Below are 23,173 nucleotides of genomic sequence, written 5' to 3'. Positions count from 1 at the left end.
TAAAGAGGAAGAGGTTTTCTAGGAGGACAAAAACCTTAACATTCCAGACAGATCAACATGTTTTAAAGTTTGAAATGGCATAGCATTCGCAAGTGTCATTAATCATCAGACAGCTGTCATCTTAATGTCAGAGTGCCAATCAACAAGTGTCACACCCTGACCTGAGAGAGCCTTTTTATGTCTCTATTTAGGTTTGGTCAGGGTGTGATTTGGGTGGGCATTCTATGTCCGTGTTTCTATGTTTGGGATTTCTTTGTTTTCGCGGTATGGCTCTCAATCAGGAACAGCTGTATATCGTTGTTGCTGATTGGGAGTCATACTTAGCAGCCTGTTTTTCCCCTTTGGGTTTGTGGGTAGATGTTTTCTGTATAGCTACTTTGCCTTATGGAACTGTGTAGTCGTTGTTTTGTTTATTTTTGTAAGTGTTAACTTTTCTCAATATTAAAAAGATGAGCATTCATATTCCCGCTGCGTTTTGGTCCTGTGTTCACGACGACCGTTACAGATCTACCCACCATATGAGGATCAAGCAGCGTGGGAACAAGGAGCAGAGGGTTCAGGATTCGTGGACTTGGGAGGAAATTCTGGACGGAAAGGGACCATGGAGACAAGCTGGGGAATATCGCCGCCCGAAAGAGGAACTGGAGGCAGCGAAAGCTGAGAGGCGGTGGTATGAGGCAAGGGAGCGCAGCAGGCATGAGAGGCAGCCCCAAAACATTTTTTTGGGGGGGCACACAAGAAGTTGTTCTGAGTCAGGAAGAAATTCTGAGCCAACTTTCCGTGCTTACAGGAGGCGCGTGGTACTGGTCAGGCACCGTGTTATGCGGCAGAGCGCACGGTGTCCCCAGTACGTGTTGAGCGCCCGGTGCGCTACATCCCAGCTCCTAACACCTGCCGTGCGAGAGTGGGCATCGAGCCAGGACGGGTTGTGCAGGCCGTGCGCACCAGACCTCCAGTGCGTCTCCAGGACAAGGTCTATCCTGTGCCTGCACCCAGAACCAGGCCTCCTGCATGTCTCCCCAGCCTGGTGAGTCCTGTGCCTGCGCCCAGAGCCAGGCTTCCTGTATGTCTCCCCAGCCTGGTGAAGCCTGTGCCTGCTCCCAGAGCCAGGCTTCCTGCATGTCTCCCCAGCCTGGTGAAGCCTGTGCCTGCTCCCAGAGCCAGGCTTCCTGCATGTCTCCCAGCCTGGTGAAGCCTGTGCCTTCTCCCAGAGCCAGGCCTCCTGCATGTCTCCCCAGCCTGGTGAGTCCTGTGCCTGCGCTCAGAACCAGGCCTCCTGCATGTCTCCCCAGCCTGGTGAGTCCTGTGCCTTCTCCCAGAGCCAGGCCTCCTGCATGTCTCCCCCAGCCTGGTGAGTCCTGTGCCTGCGCCCAGAACCAGGCCTCCTGCATGTCTCCCCAGCCTGGTGAGTCCTGTGCCTGCGCCCAGAGCCAGGCCTCCTGCATGTCTCCCAGCCTGGTGAGTCCTGTGCCTGTGCCTGCGCCCAGAGCCAGGCCTCCTGCATTTCTCCCCAGCCTGGTGAATCGTGTGCCTGCGCCCAGAGCCAGTCCGAGCCGCCAGAGCCGCCCACCTGTCCGGAGCTGCCAGAGTCGCCCGCCTGTCCTGAGCTGCCAGAGTCGCCCGCCTGTCCGGAGCTGCCAGAGTCGCCCGCCTGTCCGGAGCTGCCAGAGTCTCCCGCCTGTCCGGAGCTGCCAGAGTCGCCCGCCTGTCCGGAGCTGCCAGAGTCGCCCGCCTGTCCGGGCGCAGCCAGAGTCGCCCTCCAGTCCGGGGCCCACTGCGAGGGTCCGTGGTCGGCGGCAGGAGATCACGCTCTAGGGGAGCCAGTTAAACGGGGTCTGCATCCCACTCCAGAGCCTCCACCGCGAGAAATGCCCAACCAGACCCTCCCATATAGGTTCAGGTTTTGCGGCCGGAGTCCACACCTTTGGAGGGGGGTACTGTCACGCCCTGACCTGAGAGAGCCTTTATATGTCTCTATTTAGGTTTGGTCAGGGTGTGATTTGGGTGGGCATTCTATATCCGTGTTTCTATGTTGGGAGTCATACTTAGGCAGCCTGTTTTTCCTTTGGGTTTTGTGGGTAGATGTTTTCTGTATAGCTACTTTTCCTTATGGAACTGTGTAGTCGTTGTTTTGTTTATTTTGTAAGTGTTCACTTTTCTCAATATTAAAAAGATGAGCATTCATATTCCCGCCTGCTTTTGGTCCTGTGTTCATGACGACCATTACAACAAGGAGCTGCACCTGTAACTAACCACTATCAGACATCAGAAACTTCTTGATCTTTTAGATCTGTCTAGCCTAAGCAATGGGACAAAACAATCCTACCTCTCTCATGTGCTTTCTTCTGACTTGGTAATGCTGCTAAACCAGATCTAAAAGAAAATGAAAAAAAAAAACATGAATTTAATTTAGTGTTAATATGGTCTCTGTAAGAACATGTCCAGATACAAGACAGTGTTGTCCTGCTACCTTGTCTCCATAGAACACACATAGAACCTCAGCTCTCCACAGGACACGCTCATTCCAGCCCTGCCCACCTTTTGTCAAGGCAACAACAAATCACACTTCAGTTATTTCAATGTGCTCAGAGTGTGTGTGTGTGTGTGTGTGTGTGTGTGTGTGTGTGTGTGTGTGTGTGTGTGTGTGCGTACCTCCAGTGTGTAGCTCCATACAGTTCTCCCCCTGTCCAGAGTTACTGGGCTCATCCTCCTCCCAGTAAAAACGGTCAACAGCTGAGCCGTCACTCCACAGCCACACCTCCTCCTTATCACAGAAAAACATTGATTGATGGATTGAAAACACTTCATTGTTTTTTAAACGAAAAGTACGTTGAGCTTTTGCCTGTGTAACCTGTAGACATTTGACAGATTGATTGACAGACTGACTGATGAATTATTGACCCAGTTTACCTGAGCTGCGTCGTAGCCTCCTATCCAGACCGGCTGGTATGTGTGTCTCCTGACCAGATCCTGGACAAACATCTGTTGACCAGGGCTGTGAACCGACACCAGGTTCCCTCTGTGCTGGGAGCAGTATGACTAGAGGGACAGCCAGAGAACACTGTGTTAGCCCGGCTGAGCTAAAAGCCCAGGCAGTACCTCAGGGAGCAAAGATCAATGCAGGCTAGAAATTGATATTTTCTGAAGTAAATGTGTGCTTGCTAGTCTTGAAGTATCAATAGTTGTGAAATAGTAGTAGTAATTAGTAATTGTCTCTCTCTGTTACAAGTGTTACCTCTGCAGTGGCCCAGGTGGCCCAGACGGGGTAGAAGGAGAAGCAGCGATGCTCATTCTGATGCCACCCGGCTGGGCATGGTGACTGGGAGTCCACCCCTTCCACCTCCTCCTCTGTAGTGTTCACCACCCCCGAGGCAGCATCCACCCCTGGAACAACAACAACAACACACACTGACAGTATGTACTGTTAAAGAGCTGTGGTTGACTTAGTTTACCTGGTACATTAAAGCAATTAATGGAATAATCCCAAAAGTGCAAACTAAGCTAGATCAAGTAGCACCTCAAATACTTTATAGCATTTAGAGTTGTGTTTGCCCAGATACAATGCTATTTTACAGTAAAAAAAATTACGACAGATTTTCAGCACGCTTATAGGGAATGACATTCAACATGCAGGCGCAAAACACAATTGACTGATGAATGGCTGAGGAGAAATGTATGATGAAAAGATTGTGGGAGCTGTTTTGTTCGACTTCAGTCTGGCCTTTGACATTATCAATCATAGTCGGATGTTTCTTGACAATTTCTCGCATGGAATAGTCTTCTTTTCCCAGAACAAGAATAGACTGACGAGTTTCAGAAGAAACTTATTAGTTTCTGGCCATTTTGAGCCTGTAATCGAACCCACAAATGCTGACTCTCCAGATACTCAACTAGTCTGAAGAAGGTCAGTTTTCTTGCTTCTTTAATCAGAACAACAGTTTTTAGCTGTGCTAACATAATTGCGAAAGGGTTTTCTAAGGATCAATTAGCCTTTTAAAATGATAAACTTGGATTAGCTAACACAACGTGCCAAAGGAACACAGGAGTGATGGTTGCTGCTAAGGGCCTCTGTACGCCTATGTAGATATTCCATAAAAAATCTGCCGTTTCCAGCTACAATAGTCATTTACAACATGAACAATGTGTACACTGTGTTTCTGATCAATTTGATGTTACTTTAATGGACAAAAGAATTTGCTTTCTTCAAAAACAAGGACATTTCTAGGTGACACCAAACTTTGAACGGTAGTGTATATGTAAATAATTTTTTGAACTTTCTACAGTTTAATATATGTATTTAGTTATATAGTTGTGGTCTGCTTTTTGTATTGTATTTACAGTATAGTATATGACCTGACCTGTGTAGCCTATATCCTGTGTATTATTCCTAAGTATTTACATATTTTATATATTGCACATTAGTTTGTAATATTCTGTGTAACTTTGGAGAGTTTTAAAGTTTTTATTTTCTATGGTAGAGTAGGTCAGGGTGTGACTGGGGGTTAATCGAGTTTATATTTTCTATGTGGGGTTCTAGTTTAGTTTTCTATATTTTGGTGATTTGTATGATTCCCAATTAGAGGCAGCTGGTTATCGTTGTCTCTAATTGGGGATCATACTTAAGTAGCATTTTTTTCCACCTGTGGGTTATGGGATATTGTTTATGTTTTGAGTTAGTGCATGTAGCATCTCTATTGTTAGTTTATTGTTTATTTGTTTTTGTCTTTGCTTAGTTTCACTTTCAAATAAATAATGTGGAACGCTACTCAGGCTGCGCCTTGGTCCGATCATTATTACAAAGACGAACGTGACAGTCTCTAAAGCTAGGCTACCTGTGTCCCACTGTTTGACATTGTATAGGCTAGTAAATTGCTTTTACATCCCAGTAAAGTAGTTTTGTTATAGTTGTGGTCTGCTGTTTTGTGTTTTGGACTGTATGTATAGCTTACATCCTAGTATAGGCCTATGTTACTGTGTCCTGTTTGTGCAATATTTTACATTTTCAACTGGGGGCCATCCCTCTTGTGGCCATTGCTCCGTGTGTGTGTGTGTGTGTGTGTGTGTGTGTGGGTGTGTGTGTTTTGTTTCACACCTCTGTGTGAAGCACTGTCCAGACAATCTTATTTATTATGATGGAAAACTGCAACAACACATTTTTTGTACTTTTACATTACTACATTATATGTAGTTTCGTCAACTGTAATGATGTGTATCTTACAACAATATTGATCCTTTTCTATTCCTTTATTTAATTATTTATTTCAAATAGAGAAGATAAGGATGATGATGTTTGCCTCCACTGATGGTTCAACCTCCACCACTCCACAAAGGCCCCAGTCCTCTTCCACTAACCCCCCTGCAGGCCCTGGCTCCACTTCCTCTCAGCCAGTTCATCTCAATCCTCAGTTTCCTGTCATCTACGATCACTTCCTGTGTCTTGCTGATGTTGAAGTGAGAGGTTATTGTCCTGGCACCACACTGCCAGGTCTCTGACCTTCTCTCTTTAGGCTGTCTCATCGTCGTGTCGTCAGCAAACTTAATGATGGTGTTGGAGTCGTACGCAGCCACGCAGTCCTGGGTGAACAGGGAGTACAGGACAGGGCTAAGCACACACCCCTGAGGGGCCCCTATGTTGAGGGTCAGCATGGCATATGTGGTGTTGCCTACCCTCATCATCTGGGGGGAGGCCCGTCAGAAAGTCCAGTATCCAGTTGCAGAGGCAGGTGTTTAGAAGGCATAGAAGGCATTTAGCTCGTCTGGTAGGCTCACGTCACTGGGCAGCTCGTGGCTGGGTTTCCCTTTGTAATCCATAGTAGTTTCCAAACCCTGCCACATCTGACGAGCATCAGAGCCTGTGTGGTAGGATTCAGTCTTGGTTCTGTATTGACACATGGCCTATTTGATGGTTCGTCGCAAGGCTTCGTGGGGTTTCTTATAAGTGTCCGGATTTGTGTCCCACTCTTTGAAAGTGGCAGCTCTAGCCTTTAGCTCAGTGTGGATGTTGCCTGTAATCCATGGATTTTTAGGCTGTGTACGTACGATCACTGTGGGGACTACGTCATCGATGCATAATCCAATCGGTGCAAAACTTAGTGTCCGCTTCATTGGACAACTTCCCTATTGAGCGCATCACTTGGTACTTCCTGTTTTGAGTTTTTGCTTGTAAACAGGAATTAAGAGGATGGAATTATGGCCACATTTGTCACGGGCTGGCTCGAGGAACAGGAGAGGTAGAGTCAGGCGCAGGAGACAGAGAGAGTTCGTGACCACACTTCTTTATTGGAAGCACTGTACGTGGTCGACAAAGTATAGGGGCGCAGCCCTGAAAGATTCTGCGGTGGTGTACACAAACAAAATAAACCACTGGCAGAAGGGAAAACTCAGTACACGTTCTTTTCGAACACAAAAAAACCCGGACAAGCAACACAATCACGTACAACCACATACATCCTACGCTAACCTAAATAACCCCCCTTACTAATGACTAACCCAAAACAGGTGCGTGCCTACCTAGACCTAACCAAACGAAAGTGAAACAAAAAGGGATCGATGGTAGCTAGTAGGCCGGCGACGATGACCGCCCGAGCTCGCCCGCCGAGGAGGGGCACCACCATCCGTCACTGTCGTGACAGTACTCCCCCCCGACGCCGCGGCTCCCGCAGCGCGCCGACGCCGGCCTCGAGGACGCCCGGAGAGCGGGCGCAGGGCAATCCAGATGGAGGCTGTGGAACTCCCGGATGAGCGCTGGGTCCAGTATGTCCTCCACCGGTACCCAGCACCTCTCCTCCGGGGCGCACCCCTCCCAGTCCACGAGGTACTGCAGGCCCTCGCCCGGCGTCTGGAGTCCAAGATGGACCGGACTGTGTACGCCGGGGGCCCCCGATGTCCAGGGGGGGTGGAGGGACCTCCGTACCTCATTTTCCTGCAGCGGACCAGCTACCACCGGCCTGAGGAGAGACACATGAAACGAGGGGTTAATGCGATAATAAGAAGGAAGTTGTAATCTGTAACACACCTCGTTTATTCTCCTCAGGACTTTAAATGGCCCCACAAAACCGCCCGGACCCAGCTTCCGGCAGGGCAGGCGGAGGGGCAGGTTCGGGTCGAGAGCCAGACTCTCTCCCCTGGGGTGAACACGGGGGGCCTCGCTGCGGTGCCGGTCAGCGCTCGCTTTTGTCGCTCCCTGGTTCATTCCAGGGATTCCTGCACAGCGTTCCAGGTCTCCCTTGAGCGCTGAACCCATTCCTCCACCGCAGGGGCCTCCGTCTGGCTCTGATGCCATGGCCCCAGGACCGGCTGATAACCCAACACACATTGGAATGGTGATATGTTGGTGGAGGAGTGGCGCAAAGAGCTCTGAGCCATTTCGGCCCATGGCACGAACCTTGCCCACTCCCTGGCCGGTCCTGACAGTAGGACCGCAGGAACCTGCCCACCTCCTGGTTTACCCTTTCCACCTGCCCATTACTTTCGGGGTGAAACCCCGAGGTCAGACTGACCGAAACCCCCAGTCGCTCTCCATAAACGCCCGCCACACTCGGGACGTGAACTGGGGGCCTTGATCTGAGACGATATCCTTGGGCACCCCGTAGTGCCGGAAGACGTGGGTGAATAAGGCTTCCGCAGTCTGCAGGGCCGTAGGAAGACCGGGTAACGGAAGCAGACGGCAGGACTTAGAAAACCGGTCCACAACGACCAGGATCGTAGTGTTGCCCTGAGACGGCGGGAGATCGGTCAAGAAATCCACCGCCAGGTGGGACCATGGTCGTTGTGGAACCGGGAGGGGTTGTAATTTCCCTCTAGGCAGGTGCCTGGGAGCCTTACTCTGAGCGCACACCGAACAGGAGGAGACATAGTGCCTCACGTCCCTCACCAAGGTGGGCCACCAGTATCTCCCACTAAGACCACGCACTGTCCGCTCAACCCCTGGGTGACCCGAGGAGGAAGCGTGTAAGCCCACCGAATCAGCCGATCGCGAACATCGAGCGGAACGTACTTTACGACCCACTGGACACTCGCGGAGGAGTAGGCTCCGTCCGTAACGCCCGCTCGATGTCCGCGTCCACCTCCCAGACCACCGGTGCCACCAGGCAGGAGGCTGGAAGTATGGGCGTGGGATCGGTGGACCGTTCTCGGCGTCATGGAGACGAGACAGTGCGTCGGCCTTAGTGTTCCGGGAACCTGGGATATACGAGATGTTAAACCGAAATCTCGTAAAGAACATCGCCCACCTGGCTTGACGCGGGTTCAGTCTCCTCGCCGCCCGGATGTACTCCAGATTGCGGTGGTCAGTCCAGATGAGAAAAGGGTGACGTGCCCCCTCAAGCCAATGTCTCCACACCTTCAGGGCTTTGACCACAGCCAACAGCTCCCTGTCCCCACATCACAGTTACGCTCCGCCGGACTCAACTTCCTAGAGAAGAAGGCGCAGGGGCGGAGCTTTGGGGGCGCCCGAGCGCTGGGACAGCACGGCTCCTACCCCAGCCTCGGACGCGTCCACCTCCACTATGAAGGGCAAAGAGGGGTCCGGTGCGCCAGCACCGGAGCGTCGGTGAACAAAACCTTCAGACGACTAAAGGCCCTGTCCGCCTCCGCGGACCACTGCAACCGCACCGGGCCCCCTTCAACAGTGAGGTAATGGGAGCCGCCACCTGCCCAAAGCCCCGGATAAACCTTAGTAATTGGCAAATCCCAAAAACCGCTGCACCTCCTTCACCGTGGTGGGAGTCGGCCAATTACGCACGGCTGAGACGCGGTCACATTCCATCACTACCCCTGATGAGGAAATGCGATACCCCAAGAAAGAGACGGCTGGTTTGGAAAACTCACATTTCTCAGCCTTGACGTATAGGGTCATGCTCCACCAGTCGCCCAAGCACTTTACGCATCAGAGACACATGCTCGGCGCGTGTAGCGGAGTAGACCAGAATGTCATCGATGTACACCACTACACCCTGACCGAGCAGGCCCTGGAGAATCTCGTCCACAAAGGATTGAAAGACTGTGGGAGCATTCTTTAACCCATACGGCATGACGAGGTACTCATAATGGCCAGATGTGGTACTAAATGCCGTTTTCCACTCGTCCCCTCCTCGGATAGGCACCAGATTATATGCGCTCCTGAGATCCAATTTCGTGATGAAGCGCGCCCGTGAAATGACTCCATCGCCGAGGCCGATGAGAGGTAGTGGGTAACTGAAACCCACTGTGATGGCATTTAGACCTCTATAGTCAATGCACGGGCGCAGACCTCCCTCCTTCTTCTTCACGAAAAAGAAGCTCAAGGAGACGGGTGAGTGAGATGGCCGAATGTATCCCTGCCTCAAGGACTCAGTGACGTATGTCTCCATAGCCGCTGTTTCCTCCTGAGACAGGGGATAAACGTGACTACGAGGAAGGGCAGCGCCCACCTGGAGTCTCCTCGTCGATGAGGTGGTAATTGGGTCGCAATCGTTTTACTGAAGGCGATAGCCAAATCGGCATACTCTGAGGGGAATGTGCACGGTGGAGACTTGGTTGGACTCTCCACCGTAGTCGCACCGATGGAAACTCCTATGCACCTGCCCGAGCACTCATTTGACCACCACTTAAGAGCCCCTCTGTCCCCACGAAATCTTAGGGTTGTGAGTGGCTAGCCAGGGAATCCCTAGAACCACTGGAAATGCTGGGGGAATCGATGAGGAAAAGACTAATCCGCTCCTCATGACCCCCCGCATTACCATAACCAGAGGCACAGTGACCTCCCTGACCAGCCCCTGACCCTAGTGGTCGACTGTCTAGGGCGTGCACGGGAAGGGTTGGTCCAACTGGACCAGGGGAATCCCCTAACTTAGCCGCGACCCCACGGTCCATAAAACTCCCTGCTGCGCCTGAATCGACTAGCGCCTTAAACCGGGAGTGAGGGGAGAAACCAGGAAACGAAACTGACACATACATGTGACGGACAGGGGGTCTGGGTGAGGCTGGTGCTGACTCACCTGAGGTGTCAAAGGAGCGCTCTGCCTGCCTTCTGGACTCCTAGGGGAGTCTCCCAGCACCGGTCCACAGTGTGCCCTCTGCGACCACATGAGGTGCAGGAGCGACCTCCCCCTCCAGTCTTCTGGCTGCTGCCCCCCTATCTCCATAGGCGTGGGAGCAGGAGGGCTGGAGGGTGGAATGAGCAGGGCCCGGGTCGGACGTCCGCGGGCGGCCAGCAGGTTGTCCAGTCAGATGGACAGATCCACCAGTTGGTCCAGTGTGTGGGTCGTGTCCCGACAGGCTAATTCCCGGCGGACGTCCTCCCTCAAACTACAACGGTAGTGATCTATAAGGGCCCTCTCATTCCACCCCTGCTCCCGCGGCCAGGGTCCGGAACTCGAGAGCGAAATCTTGCGCGCTCCTCGTCTCCTGCCTCAGGTGAAACAGCCGTGAACTCTGGGTAGTTGTCCCTGGCTGAGTCCGGACTGTCCCACACGGCGTTTGCCCATTCCAGGGCCTTACCCGTGAGGCAGGAGACGAGGACGCTGGACGCTCTCTCCCCGAGGGAGAGGGACGAACGGTCGCCAGGTATAACTCCAACTGGAGTAAGAAGCCCTTACACCCAGCGGCCGTTCCATCGTACTCCCTGGGGGGAGCGAGTTTCACCCCACTGGTACTGGGTGCTGTGGGTGCTGGTGAGGCGCAGGCTGTTGGCCTGCCGCGTTCAGGGGGCCGAGAGCGCGTCGGTCCCAGCTCTCCAGGCGCGCCAACACCTGATCCATGGCGTTCCCCAGCCGGTGGAGCAGGGTGGAGTGTTGGTCTACGGTTTCCTCCATGGACATGGCTGGCGCTGAAGCTCCTGCTGACTCCATTAAGTTTGGGTACGTGATTTCTGTCACGGGCTGGCTCGAGGAACAGGAGAGGTAGAGTCAGGCGCAGGAGACAGAGAGAGTTCGTGACCACACTTCTTTATTGGAAGAGCTGTACGTGGTCGACAAAGTATAGGGGCGCAGCCCTGAAAGATTCTGCGGTGGTGTACACAAACAAAATAAACCACTGGCAGAAGGGAAAACTCAGTACACGTTCTTTTCGAACACAAAAAAACCTGGACAAGCAACACAATCACAGTACAACCACATACATCCCACGCTAACCTAAATAACCCCCCTTACTAATGACTAACCCAAAACAGGTGCGTGCTTACCTAGACCTAACCAAACGAAAGTGAAACAAAAAGGGATCGATGGTAGCTAGTAGCCCGGCGACAATGACCGCCCGAGCTCCGCCCGGCCGAGGAGGGGGCACCACCATCCGTCACTGTCGTGGACAACATTTCCAAATGGAGAGTGAGGAGAGCTTTGTATGCGTCTCTGTCTGTTTTGCATGTTGATAAATGGATTTTGTCTGATTGAGATTGGAATCTTGGGTTTGATGGCTGGTCTGGTGGAATCATTAACTGTCTGTTTCCTTTTGTTGGGGAAGGGGTTGGGTCTGGGCTGGCAGTTTCTGGGTGGAGATGGCATTTGTAGTTGGTCTGTGTCCTTGTGTTGGGGGAGAGGTGGGATCTATTGTACTGTCATGACGTTGGCCTGTGGGTAAGGTTTATAAATACCTTTCTCCCTTCCCTCTCTCTCTAACTCTACTGAAGGACTCTTGAATAGCATTTGTTAAACATAGAGAGTCTGGGAACATCAAACAAGTGGGGGAAAGGGAACCATATTTTGGTAATAGAACCAGTTGTAAATATGCGTTGGTACTTAATGAATATGATGTCAGTTCGGTTGTCATCTGAGACATTATGACTGATGACAGGACGACATAAACTGTATCTGGGAAAGTCTACACATTCTAGTTATCAGATTCACATGGAATTGTTGTGCAATTTAAAATGTTTGAATATGAAGCTATTTGTGAAAAGATTAAATGTAATTTTAGCTTCCAAATGAGAGAATTGGGTTTTCATAAGGTTAGAGCCCTGCTCAATCAGTGGCTCGCCCCTGTGAAGAGACATGGGTTATAAACTATGAAACACACCCTTCTCTCCCTCCACTATATAAGCCCTTGACAAAAATGTAACCTTCTGTTCCGAGGACGATAGGATGACGGTCCATACGTTTGAAAGGACTAACACGTCAACTACAGAACTAAGCCAACCTCAGTGTGAGCTTTGGTTGTGAATGGTATGAACTTTGAACTCTTATTCACTAAAGAAGTGAGACCTAGCCATTGAGTTAGCAACAGCAGCTGTACACGTGGGCTAGGGAAAGGACGGACGACGTATCCAGTCTAACACACAACGACGATACTACGACGTATCCAATTTACCACCAGAGACATTCTTCCGAGGACAGGAAGATCTCTGTTGGCCAACATGACCAGCATCTACAACCAACCTACCGAAGCGCAGCTCAGAGTAAATATTTATTGCATTTCCCTTTTCCAAATGGGCAGTAAGTTAGAATGCATAAGATACTGTATTTACGAAAGCTTAGCTTTTCCCTTTGTTCCTCAGTCTTCCCGCTCTTTCATTCAAGCCCAACCCCCTCTCTTTGTGTAACAAGCCGTCATACAGGTTCCGTCCACCAAGGACGTTTTCTGTATGACATACTTTTGCATTCTGTGTATATGTAATTCTGTGTGATTAGTTAGGTATTTAGTAAATAAATAAATAAACCCAATTTTGTATTGCTGATTCAACTTGTTAGCCAGGGTTTGTGAAGATAACCAAGAATTTACAACTTTCAGATGAGACTGAAATAAGGTGGCGATTAATATTGACTGCTATTGATGTAAAATATTACTAGGTCTTTAAAAGTTTATTTGGAAGATAACAGCTCTATAAACACTCTTTCTTGGTGCCCTGACTTTCTAGTTAATAACATTTACCCGATTAGCTTAATCAGGTAATATTAATTACAGAGAAAATATTTTATAGAATAGCATGTCATATCACTTAATCCAGCATAGCCAAAGACACGACAGTACCCAATGAGTGAAAAGTATCCCATCCTCCCTCCCAACTCCATGCCCTCTGCAACTTTTCTCCAACACTTTGGGGGATAATGTGATATATTTACATGCTGGTAGCAGGTAGCCATGTAGCATTATCAAGACTTGTCAATTGATCAGTGACTGGACTAAGTTGCTAATGTAATCTACACTGACCACAATGAGAATGGATTGTGTTTTGTGATGTATCATTGCTCATCAGACATTTTCCATCACGAACATAGTCTTACAAATCAGATGTCTGCAACATCAGGGGATATCATTATGTTCATATGTGCAATAGATATTCAATGATCTATACAAAATCTGGTTTAATAATAATACAAACATTACATGTGTAATTTGATATCTGCGGTGAGAGATCACGACAACCTGTGTAATGTTTTACCTGACATTACATAATCTGTTGTAAACAGACATCAATCACAGACAACCTCTAATTTAGTCTTAATTAACTAAATCCCACAGCCACTGGAGGACACACCACTACCTAATTACCAACCCCCAAATCAATTATCCACAAACCTCATGTTTATATCCATGATGAAACCACGTAGATTAAAAAACTACATGGAAATTCCACTAATTTAAAAAAAGTTCAAATGTGTTTTTGTTCTGGAAATCGTCACTGACCTACTCAGAGTCAGACGCATTGCGATGAAGAAACTAGCGTCCATGGGCGTGGCGTAGCGTTTGGCCAAGAGCATGGCGTTTGGGTAGCCAGCCAAATAGTGAACGACGGCACAGTAAAATACTGATTTTATTTATTTCACCTTTATTTAACCAGGTAGGCTAGTTGAGAACAAGTTCTCATATGCAACTGCGACCTGGCCAAGATAAAGCAAAGCATTTTGACACATACAACAACACAGAGTTACACATGGAATAAACAAACATACAATCAATAATACAGTAGAAAAAAGTCTATATACAGCATGTGCAAATGAGGTGAGATAAGGGAGGTAAGGCAATGTTAGGCCATGGTGGTGAAGTAAATACAATATAGCAATTAAACACTGGAATGGATGAATGTGCAGAAGATGAATGTGCAAGTAGAGATACCGGGGTGCAAAGGAGCAAGATATATACATAAATACAGTATGGGGATGAGGTAGTTGGATGGGCTATTTACAAATGGGCTATGTACAGGTGCAGTGATCTGTGAGCTGCTCTGACAGCTGGTGCTTAAAGCTAGTGAGGGAGATAAGAGTCTCCAGCTTTAGTGATTTTTGCAGCTCATTCCAGACATTGGCAGCAGAAAACTGGAAGGAGGAAAGAGGCGGCCAAAGGAAGAATTGGCTTTGGGGTGACCAGTGAGATATACCTGCTGGAGCGCGTGCTACGGGTGGGTGCTGCTATGGTGACCAGTGAGCTGAGATAAGGGGGGACTTTACCTAGCAGAGACTTGTAGATGACCTGGAGCCAGTGGGTTTGGCAACGAGCATGAAGCGAGGGCCAGCCAACGAAAGCGTACAGGTCGCAGTGGTGGGTAGTATATGGGGCTTTGGTGATAAAACGGATGGCACTGTGATAGACTGCGTCCAGTTTGTTGAGTAGAGTGTTGGAGGCTATTTTGTAAATGACATCGCCAAAGTCGAGGATCGGTAGGATGGTAAGTTTTACAAGGGCATGTTTGGCAGCATGAGTGAACGAGGCTTTGTTGTGAAATAGGAAGCTGATTCTAGATTTAATTTTGGATTGGAGATGTTTAATGTGAGTCTGGAAGGAGAGTTTACAGTCTAACCAGACACCTAGGTATTTGTAGTTGTCCACATACTCTAAGTCAGAACCGTCCAGAATAGTGATGCTGGATGGGCGGGCTGGTGCGGGCAGCGATCAGTTGAAGAGCATGCATTTAGTTTTACTTGCATTTAAGAGCAGTTGGAGGCCACGGAAGGAGTGTTGTATGGCATTGAAGCTCGTCTGGAGGGTTGTTAACACAGTGTCCAAAGAAGGGCCAGAAGTATACAGAATGGTGTCGTCTGCGTAGAGGTGGATCAGAGAATCACCAGCAGCAAGCGCGACATCATTGATGTATACAGAGAAGAGAGTCGGCCCGAGAATTGAACCCCTTGGCACCCCCATAGAGACTGCCACTGATACACACCTTTCCGGAGAGACGATGTTCTGTACTCTGCTCCTGAATATGGGCTCAGGCTGTATAAATAGAAAGACATAGTAAAATGATTAATGACAACTATGGCTGTACAGGATACATAATACACATACTGTATCTATTGTAACTATTATCTATCCCAGCTACATAGACCATCAGACTGTTAAATAGCCATCACTAGCCAACTACCACCCGGTTACTCAACCATGTACCTTAGAGGCGCTGCCCTATAAACATGGAATCACTGGCCACTTTAATAATGTTTACATACTGCTTTACTCATCTCATATGTATATACTGTATTCTATTCGACTGTATTTTTGTCAATGCCACTCCAACAACAATAATTATAATATTCATATATTTCTTCATTCCATTCTTTTACTTTTAATGTGTGTGTATTGTTGTGAATTGTTAGATATTACTGCACTGTTGGAGCTAGGAACACAAGCATTTTGCTACACCCGTAATAACGTCTGCTAAATAAGTGTATGTGACCAATAACATTTGATTTGATTATTAATGATGGGCACCGATATGGAAACTCTATATCGATGTCAGCTACATTTCTTTCAAGCTGATATCGATATCATATCGATTTTATGAATATCCAATTTATATATCATATTGGTTTTATGAATAACCTGCTAGCGAATCGGAAGCCTCTTCCATAGAGCTAAAACAAATGATGTCACAGAGACAAGAGCAAAGCCTGTCGTTGCCAAATGTTTCGCTCCTAGGTTTCTTTTTCATTCCAAGTAGAATAGCAGCCTTTATGAGAATTATAATAGTAATAACATTGTATCTGAAAAATTATAAAACAATATCCATCCTGAACACTTAGCTAACTCTCCCAACTTCCACACACACAGGAGGGGGGAAGCGGCAGCAGAGGGAGAAAAATATTATAAAGTAGAGAATCCCCACACACGTGCAGAAGGTTAATTTGTTTTGCCACCAGGAAGAAGAGTCCTATGTTTTCTGCAACTCAGCCAATCCATTGGGAATAACATTGCAACTGCGTCAATGTTTCATTGTCTGTTCACTTCCATGGCTTTGTGAAGTCCAGACAACTGCATGCTGATTTCCCATTTGGACAACTGGGAATTTTCTGTCGGCATAACTTTATTTCAACAAACATAATTGTTAATGGATAGTTCATGGATAGCCTACTCACAGACACAATGAGAGAACCAATACATGATGGTTTAACCTTAATACACATTGGAAACTGTTGAGCATGAAAAACCCAGCAACGTTGCAATTCTTGACACAAACCGATGAGCCTCTCACCTACTACCAAACCCCGTTCAAAGACACTTAAATCTTTTGTTTTTTCCATTCACCCTTTGAATGGCACACATATGCAATCCATGTCTCAATTCTCTCGAGTCATAAATCCTTCTTTAACCTGTCTCCTCCCCTTCATCTACACTGATTGAAGTGGATTTAGTAAGTGACATCAGTAAGGGATCATAGCTTTCACCTGGATTCACCTGGTCAGTCTGTTATGGAAAGACAGTGTCCTTAATGTTTTGTACACTCAGTGAGTAAACGCACGGCATGTAAAGTGTTGGTCCCATGTTTCATGAGCTGAAATAAAACATCTCAGAAATGTTATTTCTCTCAAATGTTGTGCACAAATGTGTTTACATCCCTGTTGGTGAGCATTTGTCATTTGCCAAGATATCCATCCACCTGACAGGTGTGTCATATCAAGAAGCTGATTAAAGATCATTACACAGGTGCACCTTCTGCTGGGGACAATAAAAGGCCACTCTAAAATGTGTAGTTTTGTCACACAACACAATGCTACAGATGTCTCATGTTTTGAGGGAGTGTGCAATTGGCATGCTGACTCCACCAGAGCTACTGCCAGAGAATTGAATGTTCATTTCTCTAACATAAGCCGCCTCCAATGTTGTTTTAAAGAATTTGGTAGTACGTCCAACAGGCTCCAAGTGTGAGCCAAGTCAGGAAGAACTGGTACTCACTAAGCAAGTAGTGTGACGTCCGATACACACATATGGTTTTGATTAAGTATTGTAGTTTGTTAAACCATTTTTTCACAATGTGAAAACAACCAAACCAAATGGAAAAATACTATGGAACAAATAATCAAACCTTGATTTCACTATAGCAAAACAAACTGTAAGAAAATGCCCCTTTTTTATGCATGCCATTGTGATAACAACAGACTGATCCAAATTGCTAGTTGGGTCATGGGGTTGGGATTTTCCGATGGGTCTGGGTTTGTTGGAACCAAAGCTAATGGTTGTTGGTTTGCTCTTAGTGGGACTATAATTTGTTGGTTTTATCCAGTTGAACCTCTGAACCAGTTTGAAAGCAATGGGAAGCTTGTTGATGGCCCATCAGCAGGCCGTTAAGTATGCTACGTTGAAGGCCTATGAGATGGTTTGTTCCTCCAGGAACAGTCATGTATGCTCTCTTTCATAATAGTGTAGGGTAACAGCAACGATGAACCAATGTCACAATGTGACTTGTTCACATCCTTATTGGTGCTCACCATTAGTAACTGTGTACAGTACATCTCTGTTATCCTGTCTGGGCTAGGGGGCAGTATTTTCACGGCCGGATGAAAAAACGTACCCAATTTAAAACAGGTTACTACTCTGGCTCAGAGACTAGAATATGCATATTATTAGTAGATTTGGATAGAAAACACTCTGAAGTTTCTAATACTGTTTGAATGGTGTCTGTGAGTATAACAGAACTCATATGGCAGGCAAAAACCTGGAAAAAAATCCAACCAGGAAGTGGATTGTAGTTTTTCAAGACTGGGCCTATTCAGTATACAGTGACTTAGGGTTCAGTTTGCACTTCCTAAGGCTTCCACTAGATGTCAACAGTCTTTAGAACGTGTTTCAGGCTTTTGCAGTCAACAGAGAGCGATCAAGACCTCCTGGAGTCTGATGACCGAGAGAATGACAGGCCACAATTACGCTCATTCACGTGAGGAGGTAGCTGTGTTCCAAAACGTTTTTCAAGACACTGGAATCGTCCGGTTGGAATATTATTGAAGTTCTAAGTTAACCTCTATGGGCTAGGCGGGACGTAATCGTCCCACCTACGTAACAGCCAGTGTAATCCAGTGGTGCGATTTTCAAATACCTTAAAAATCCTATTACTTCAATTTCTCAAACATATGACTATTTTACAGCATTTTAAAGACAAGACTCTCGTTAATCTAACCACACTGTCCGATTTCAAAAGGCTTTACAACGAAAGCAAAACATTAGATTATGTCAGCAGAGTACCCAGCCAGAAATAATCAGACACCCATTTTTCAAGCTAGCATATAATGTCACAAAAACCCAGAAGACAGCTAAATGCAGCACTAACCTTTGATGATCTTCATCAGATGACAACCCTAGGACATTATGTTATACAATACATGCATGTTTTGTTCAATCAAGTTCATATTTATATCAAAAAACAGCTTTTTACATTAGCATGTGACGTTCAGAACTAGCATACCCCCGCAAACTTCCGGGGAATTTACTAACAATTTACTAAATTACTCACGATAAACGTTCACAAAAAGCATAACAATTATTTTAAGTATTATAGATACAGAACTCCTCTATGCACTCGATATGTCCGATTTTGAAATAGCTTTTTGTGAAAGCACATTTTGCAATATTCTAAGTACATAGCCCAGCCATCACGGGCTAGCTATTTAGACACCCGGCAAGTTTAGCCTTCACCAAAATCAGATTTACTATTACAAAAGTTTGATTACCTTTTGTTGTCTTCGTCAGAATGCACTCCCAGGACTTCTACTTCAATAGCAAATGTTGGTTTGGTCCAAAATAATCCATCGTTATATCCGAATAGCGGCGTTTTGTTCGTGCGTTCCAGAAACTATCCGAAATGGTAAATCCGGGTCGTGCGCATGGCGCATTTCGTGACAAAAAAATCTAAATATTCCATTACCGTACTTCGAAGCATGTCAACCGCTGTTTAAAATCAATTTTTATGCAATTTATCTCGTAAAAAAGCGATAATATTCAGACCGGGAATCTCCTTTTCGGCAAACAGAGGAAAAAACACAAAGACGGGGGCGGCCAGTGCACGCTCCTAAGCCCACAGTCCCTTGATCGGCCACTTGAGAAAGGCGATAATGTGTTTCAGCCTGGGGCTGGAATGACGACATTCAGGTTTTTCCGGGCTCTGAGAGCCTATTGGAGCCGTGGGAAGTGTCACGTTACCGCAGAGATCCTTTGTAATGGAATGAGATGTCAAAGAAAGACAATAAATGGTCAGACAGGCCACTTCCTGTAAAGGAATCTCTCAGGTTTTGACCTGCCATTTGAGTTCTGTTATACTCACAGACACCATTCAAACAGTTTTAGAAACTTTGGAGTGTTTTCTATCCAAAGCCAATAATTATATGCACATTCTAGTTACTGGGCAGGAGTAGTAACCAGATTAAATCGGGTACGTTTTTTTATCCAGCCGTGTCAATACTGCCCCCTAGCCCTAACAGGTTAAAAAGGCCCTAAAGATTGATGTTTTACAACGTTTGACATGTTTCAACGAACGTAAATATAACTTTTTGTTGTGAAATTTTCTGTGCGCTTCCTACATTTGGATTAGCTTACTGAACGCACAAACAACAAGGAGTTATTTGGACATAAATTATGGACTTTATCGAACAAAACAACATTTATTGTGGACCTGGGATTCCTGGAAGTGCCTTCTGATGAAGATCAAAGGTAAGTGAATATTTCTAATGCTATTTATGATTTTAAATGACTCCAAAATGGCGGGTATCTGTATAGCCTGGTGTATTTTTCTGAGCGCAGTACTCAGATTATTGCAAAGTGTGCTTTCCCCGTGAAGCCTTTTTGAAATCTGTCACAGCGGTTGCATAAAGGAGATGTTCATCTATAATTCTTTGAATAACAGTTTAATATTTTATCAACGTTTATGATGAGAATTTTTGTAAATTGCTGTGCTGATTCACCGGCAGTATTGGAGGCAAAATATTTTCTGAACGTCAGGCGCCAATGTAAAATGCTGTTTTTGGATATAAATATTAACTTTATGGAACAAAACATACATGTATTGTGTAACATAATGTCCTAGGAGTGTCATCTGATGAAGATCGTCAAAGGTTAGTGTTTCATTTAGCTGTGTTTTGGGTTTTATTGACACATGTCCTTGCTTGGAAAATGGCTGTGTGATTATTTTTGTCTATGTACTCTCCTAACATAATCTAATGTTTTGCTTTCGCTGTAAAGCCTTTTTAAAATCGGACAATGTGGTTACATCAAGGAGACGTGTATCTTTAAAATGGTTTAAAATAGTCGTATGTTTGAGAAAGCTGAATGACATTTTGTTGTTTTTCAATTTGCCGCCCTGATATTTCACTGGCTGTATCCCGCAGGTGGGACGCTACCGTCCCACCTAGCCCATAGAAGTGATGTCATCTCTGAAAATGATCTAACGGGTAACATTAAGGAAATAGAAAGGAGTGTTTATTAAAAGTATCAAGTACCATGACTTGTTGCCAGAATTTCTCAGTTTATATCAACTAACCTGGTGTTCCTCTGGTCCTCATCAACTGGGATATGTATTTTGGAAGTGTCAAACCAAACCCTGTGAATAAGAATCAATCAGAAAATCCATATCACATTATAGCTTCATTAGGGTGTAATAAATTAACAGAAACTTAAGCTTACATGTTTTGCCTTTCATTGAAGTGGTTGAAGACCACATACCTTTGGGGAGAGAGGAGAGAATCAGTTCAAGTCTGTCATGAAAACATTTCAGCCCACTATGCTATGAAACCACACGCTATTACAGAGACTGATATTACCTGCCACAATTGATACGGTGAAAATAATGTGTAGAAAGGAACAGAAACTCACATCAATACCTTTGTCAGATACAGTGAGGGGAAAAAAGTATTTGATCCCCTGCTGATTTTGTACGTTTGCCCACTGACAAAGAAATGATCAGTCTATAATTTTAATGGTAGGTTTATTTGAACAGTGAGAGACAGAATAACAAATAAATCCAGAAAAACGCATGTCAAAAATGTTATAAATTGATTTGCATTTTAATGAGGGAAATAAGTATTTGACCCCCTCTCAATCAGAAAGATTTCTGGCTCCCAGGTGTCTTTTATACAGGTAACGAGTTGAGATTAGGAGCACACTCTGAAAGGGAGTGATTGGATTGAATGCACTTAGCTGTTTCTCTGTGCATGACAATTCTCCCTAGTTGTTACCGCCCCTTGTTAGTGGGCAAGACTGGCCATGATTGAAAATTTAAACCCTAAAATATCCAAGGATTTAGGAACATCATAGTTTTCCCTAAATATTGCAAATCTTTGGAAGATATATCTTTATTTTAAGACCAGAATTATGCTATTTACACTTTGTAGTCAACTTTGGCCCTTGAATCAATGTTTGACTAATATTGATGCCACAGGATGATTTCAACCAGTGAAGTTGTTTTTCTGGTTCAGATCCTCTATGAGGTGGGTATTGCAAGTATACTTTAAGGTGGGACAAATTAGCACGCAAAGTACACTTAGTTGACATGAAATAGTACAAAAACACTACTTGAATTCTACTTTAAATGTAGGTGTCCCAAAGTAACACCATTTAAGTAACATTAAATACATGCATAGTATATAAAAATACAACCATGAAAAGTATACTGACATAGTACACCAAAGCTAGATAAAGTGCACCTTTAGTATACATGGGATATGCTAGCAACATTACTATTTGCAATTATCTTTCAGTGCCACTACAAATTCACCGACTGTATATAGAGAACACTCAAATAAAATCTTTCAAGTACAGTTTAAGGTGGGTAGATAAGGTGGGTATTACAAACACTTTTAGGTGGGTCAGTATACTTTACTCAGTACACTTAGTTGACATGAAATTGTACTATAACATCACTTTAATTCAACTTCAATTTATTTAGTACAGATTTAGCTGTTCCAAAATAACACCATTTACATACACACATAGCACATGCATAGTAATTACATAAAATATAGAAAAACACATACCCCAGAAGCAAGAAGATTCCAACAATGATAAGGAGAACAAACTGCTTTACATTTGAACTGAAACGCATTGTTCCTCCAATAGTGACAGCAAATATTTAGCTTATGCTACACTAGAAGCAATGTCCAATCAAATGAAGATATCTCAAATGAAACTAGTGGATCTAATCAGCACGCCTAGTCAAATGAGGAGGAGGAGCCTCAGTCCTTTGAACTGTACCTCCATGGACATATACACACATCACCACGGTAACCCACACCCAAACCAGAAATAACCTGAAAATAGAGTCCTTTACCAACCAACCCTAACCACTTGTACATGTAGTATCCATCCAAATAAGAAAGTGAGTCAAAAAATAAAAAAGTCAAAACCTCATATTTAGCATAATGTAATGATTATCTCGGGACCAAACAGGAAAAACACAACAAATACATAATACATAATATACATAGCATAAAAAGCAATGCTCCATGGATTGCAACAAGTAATATAAATTATATAAACCTTGGCGTAGTAGTAAAGTCGTTATTTGTCCTTTGTTGCAAATACAGGTTTCTCTATCTGGTCATCTCTCCCTTATCCCAGTCTCAGGGGCTCTTAAAGGGGGCAGACACCCATTTAACATGAACATCACATCCCTCCTAACTTCTCAAAGACAAAAACCTTTTGGACATTTGTTCAACAGCAGTAATAATAATAATAAGTAAATAGATGGTAAAATGTACATGAGGTACAATTTATGAGACTTGCTTTAACTCTAAAAGTATTTCGTGGTAATGGTAGAAGTTTTTAAAATGTTTTAAATAACTATTTAAAGCGAAGCAGTTTTAAGTATGTTTGGTTTTGTGTCTGCAGTATTAATGCTGGTGACTGGTTATAGTTGAAAAGGTAGGTAGATTAACATTATAGTAGTATTAGTGTCTGCAGTAGTAATTCTGGTGACTGGCTATAGTTGAAAAAGTAGGTAGATGAAAAGTTAAAATAGCCGGAACATATGAAAGCTGTTTCGGTGTTTCTAGCTTGAACAGTTTAAGAC

At 45.4% G+C, this 23,173-nt stretch overlaps 1 protein-coding gene across 1 annotated transcript; it reads right to left on the bottom strand.

Annotated features, from left to right (window-relative positions):
• Nucleotides 1-2,258: 2,258 nt before the first annotated feature.
• LOC123728304 (ladderlectin-like) lies at nucleotides 2,259-22,295 on the bottom strand. The gene is made up of 8 exons (XM_045700343.1): nucleotides 22,140-22,295; nucleotides 20,791-20,829; nucleotides 20,648-20,707; nucleotides 15,074-15,123; nucleotides 3,236-3,384; nucleotides 2,911-3,039; nucleotides 2,653-2,764; nucleotides 2,259-2,373 (listed from the first exon to the last, which is right to left on the bottom strand). Exons 1-8 carry the CDS (start codon nucleotides 22,205-22,207, stop codon nucleotides 2,363-2,365), a joined length of 618 nt encoding a protein of 205 aa, XP_045556299.1. The 5' UTR covers nucleotides 22,208-22,295; the 3' UTR covers nucleotides 2,259-2,362.
• Between the last annotated feature and the right edge of the window lie 878 nt (nucleotides 22,296-23,173).

This window comes from Salmo salar, chromosome ssa17 (genome assembly GCF_905237065.1).
Source record: "Salmo salar chromosome ssa17, Ssal_v3.1, whole genome shotgun sequence".
NCBI lineage: Eukaryota > Metazoa > Chordata > Actinopteri > Salmoniformes > Salmonidae > Salmo > Salmo salar.
This window is presented reverse-complemented; position numbering and strand designations above follow the sequence as displayed.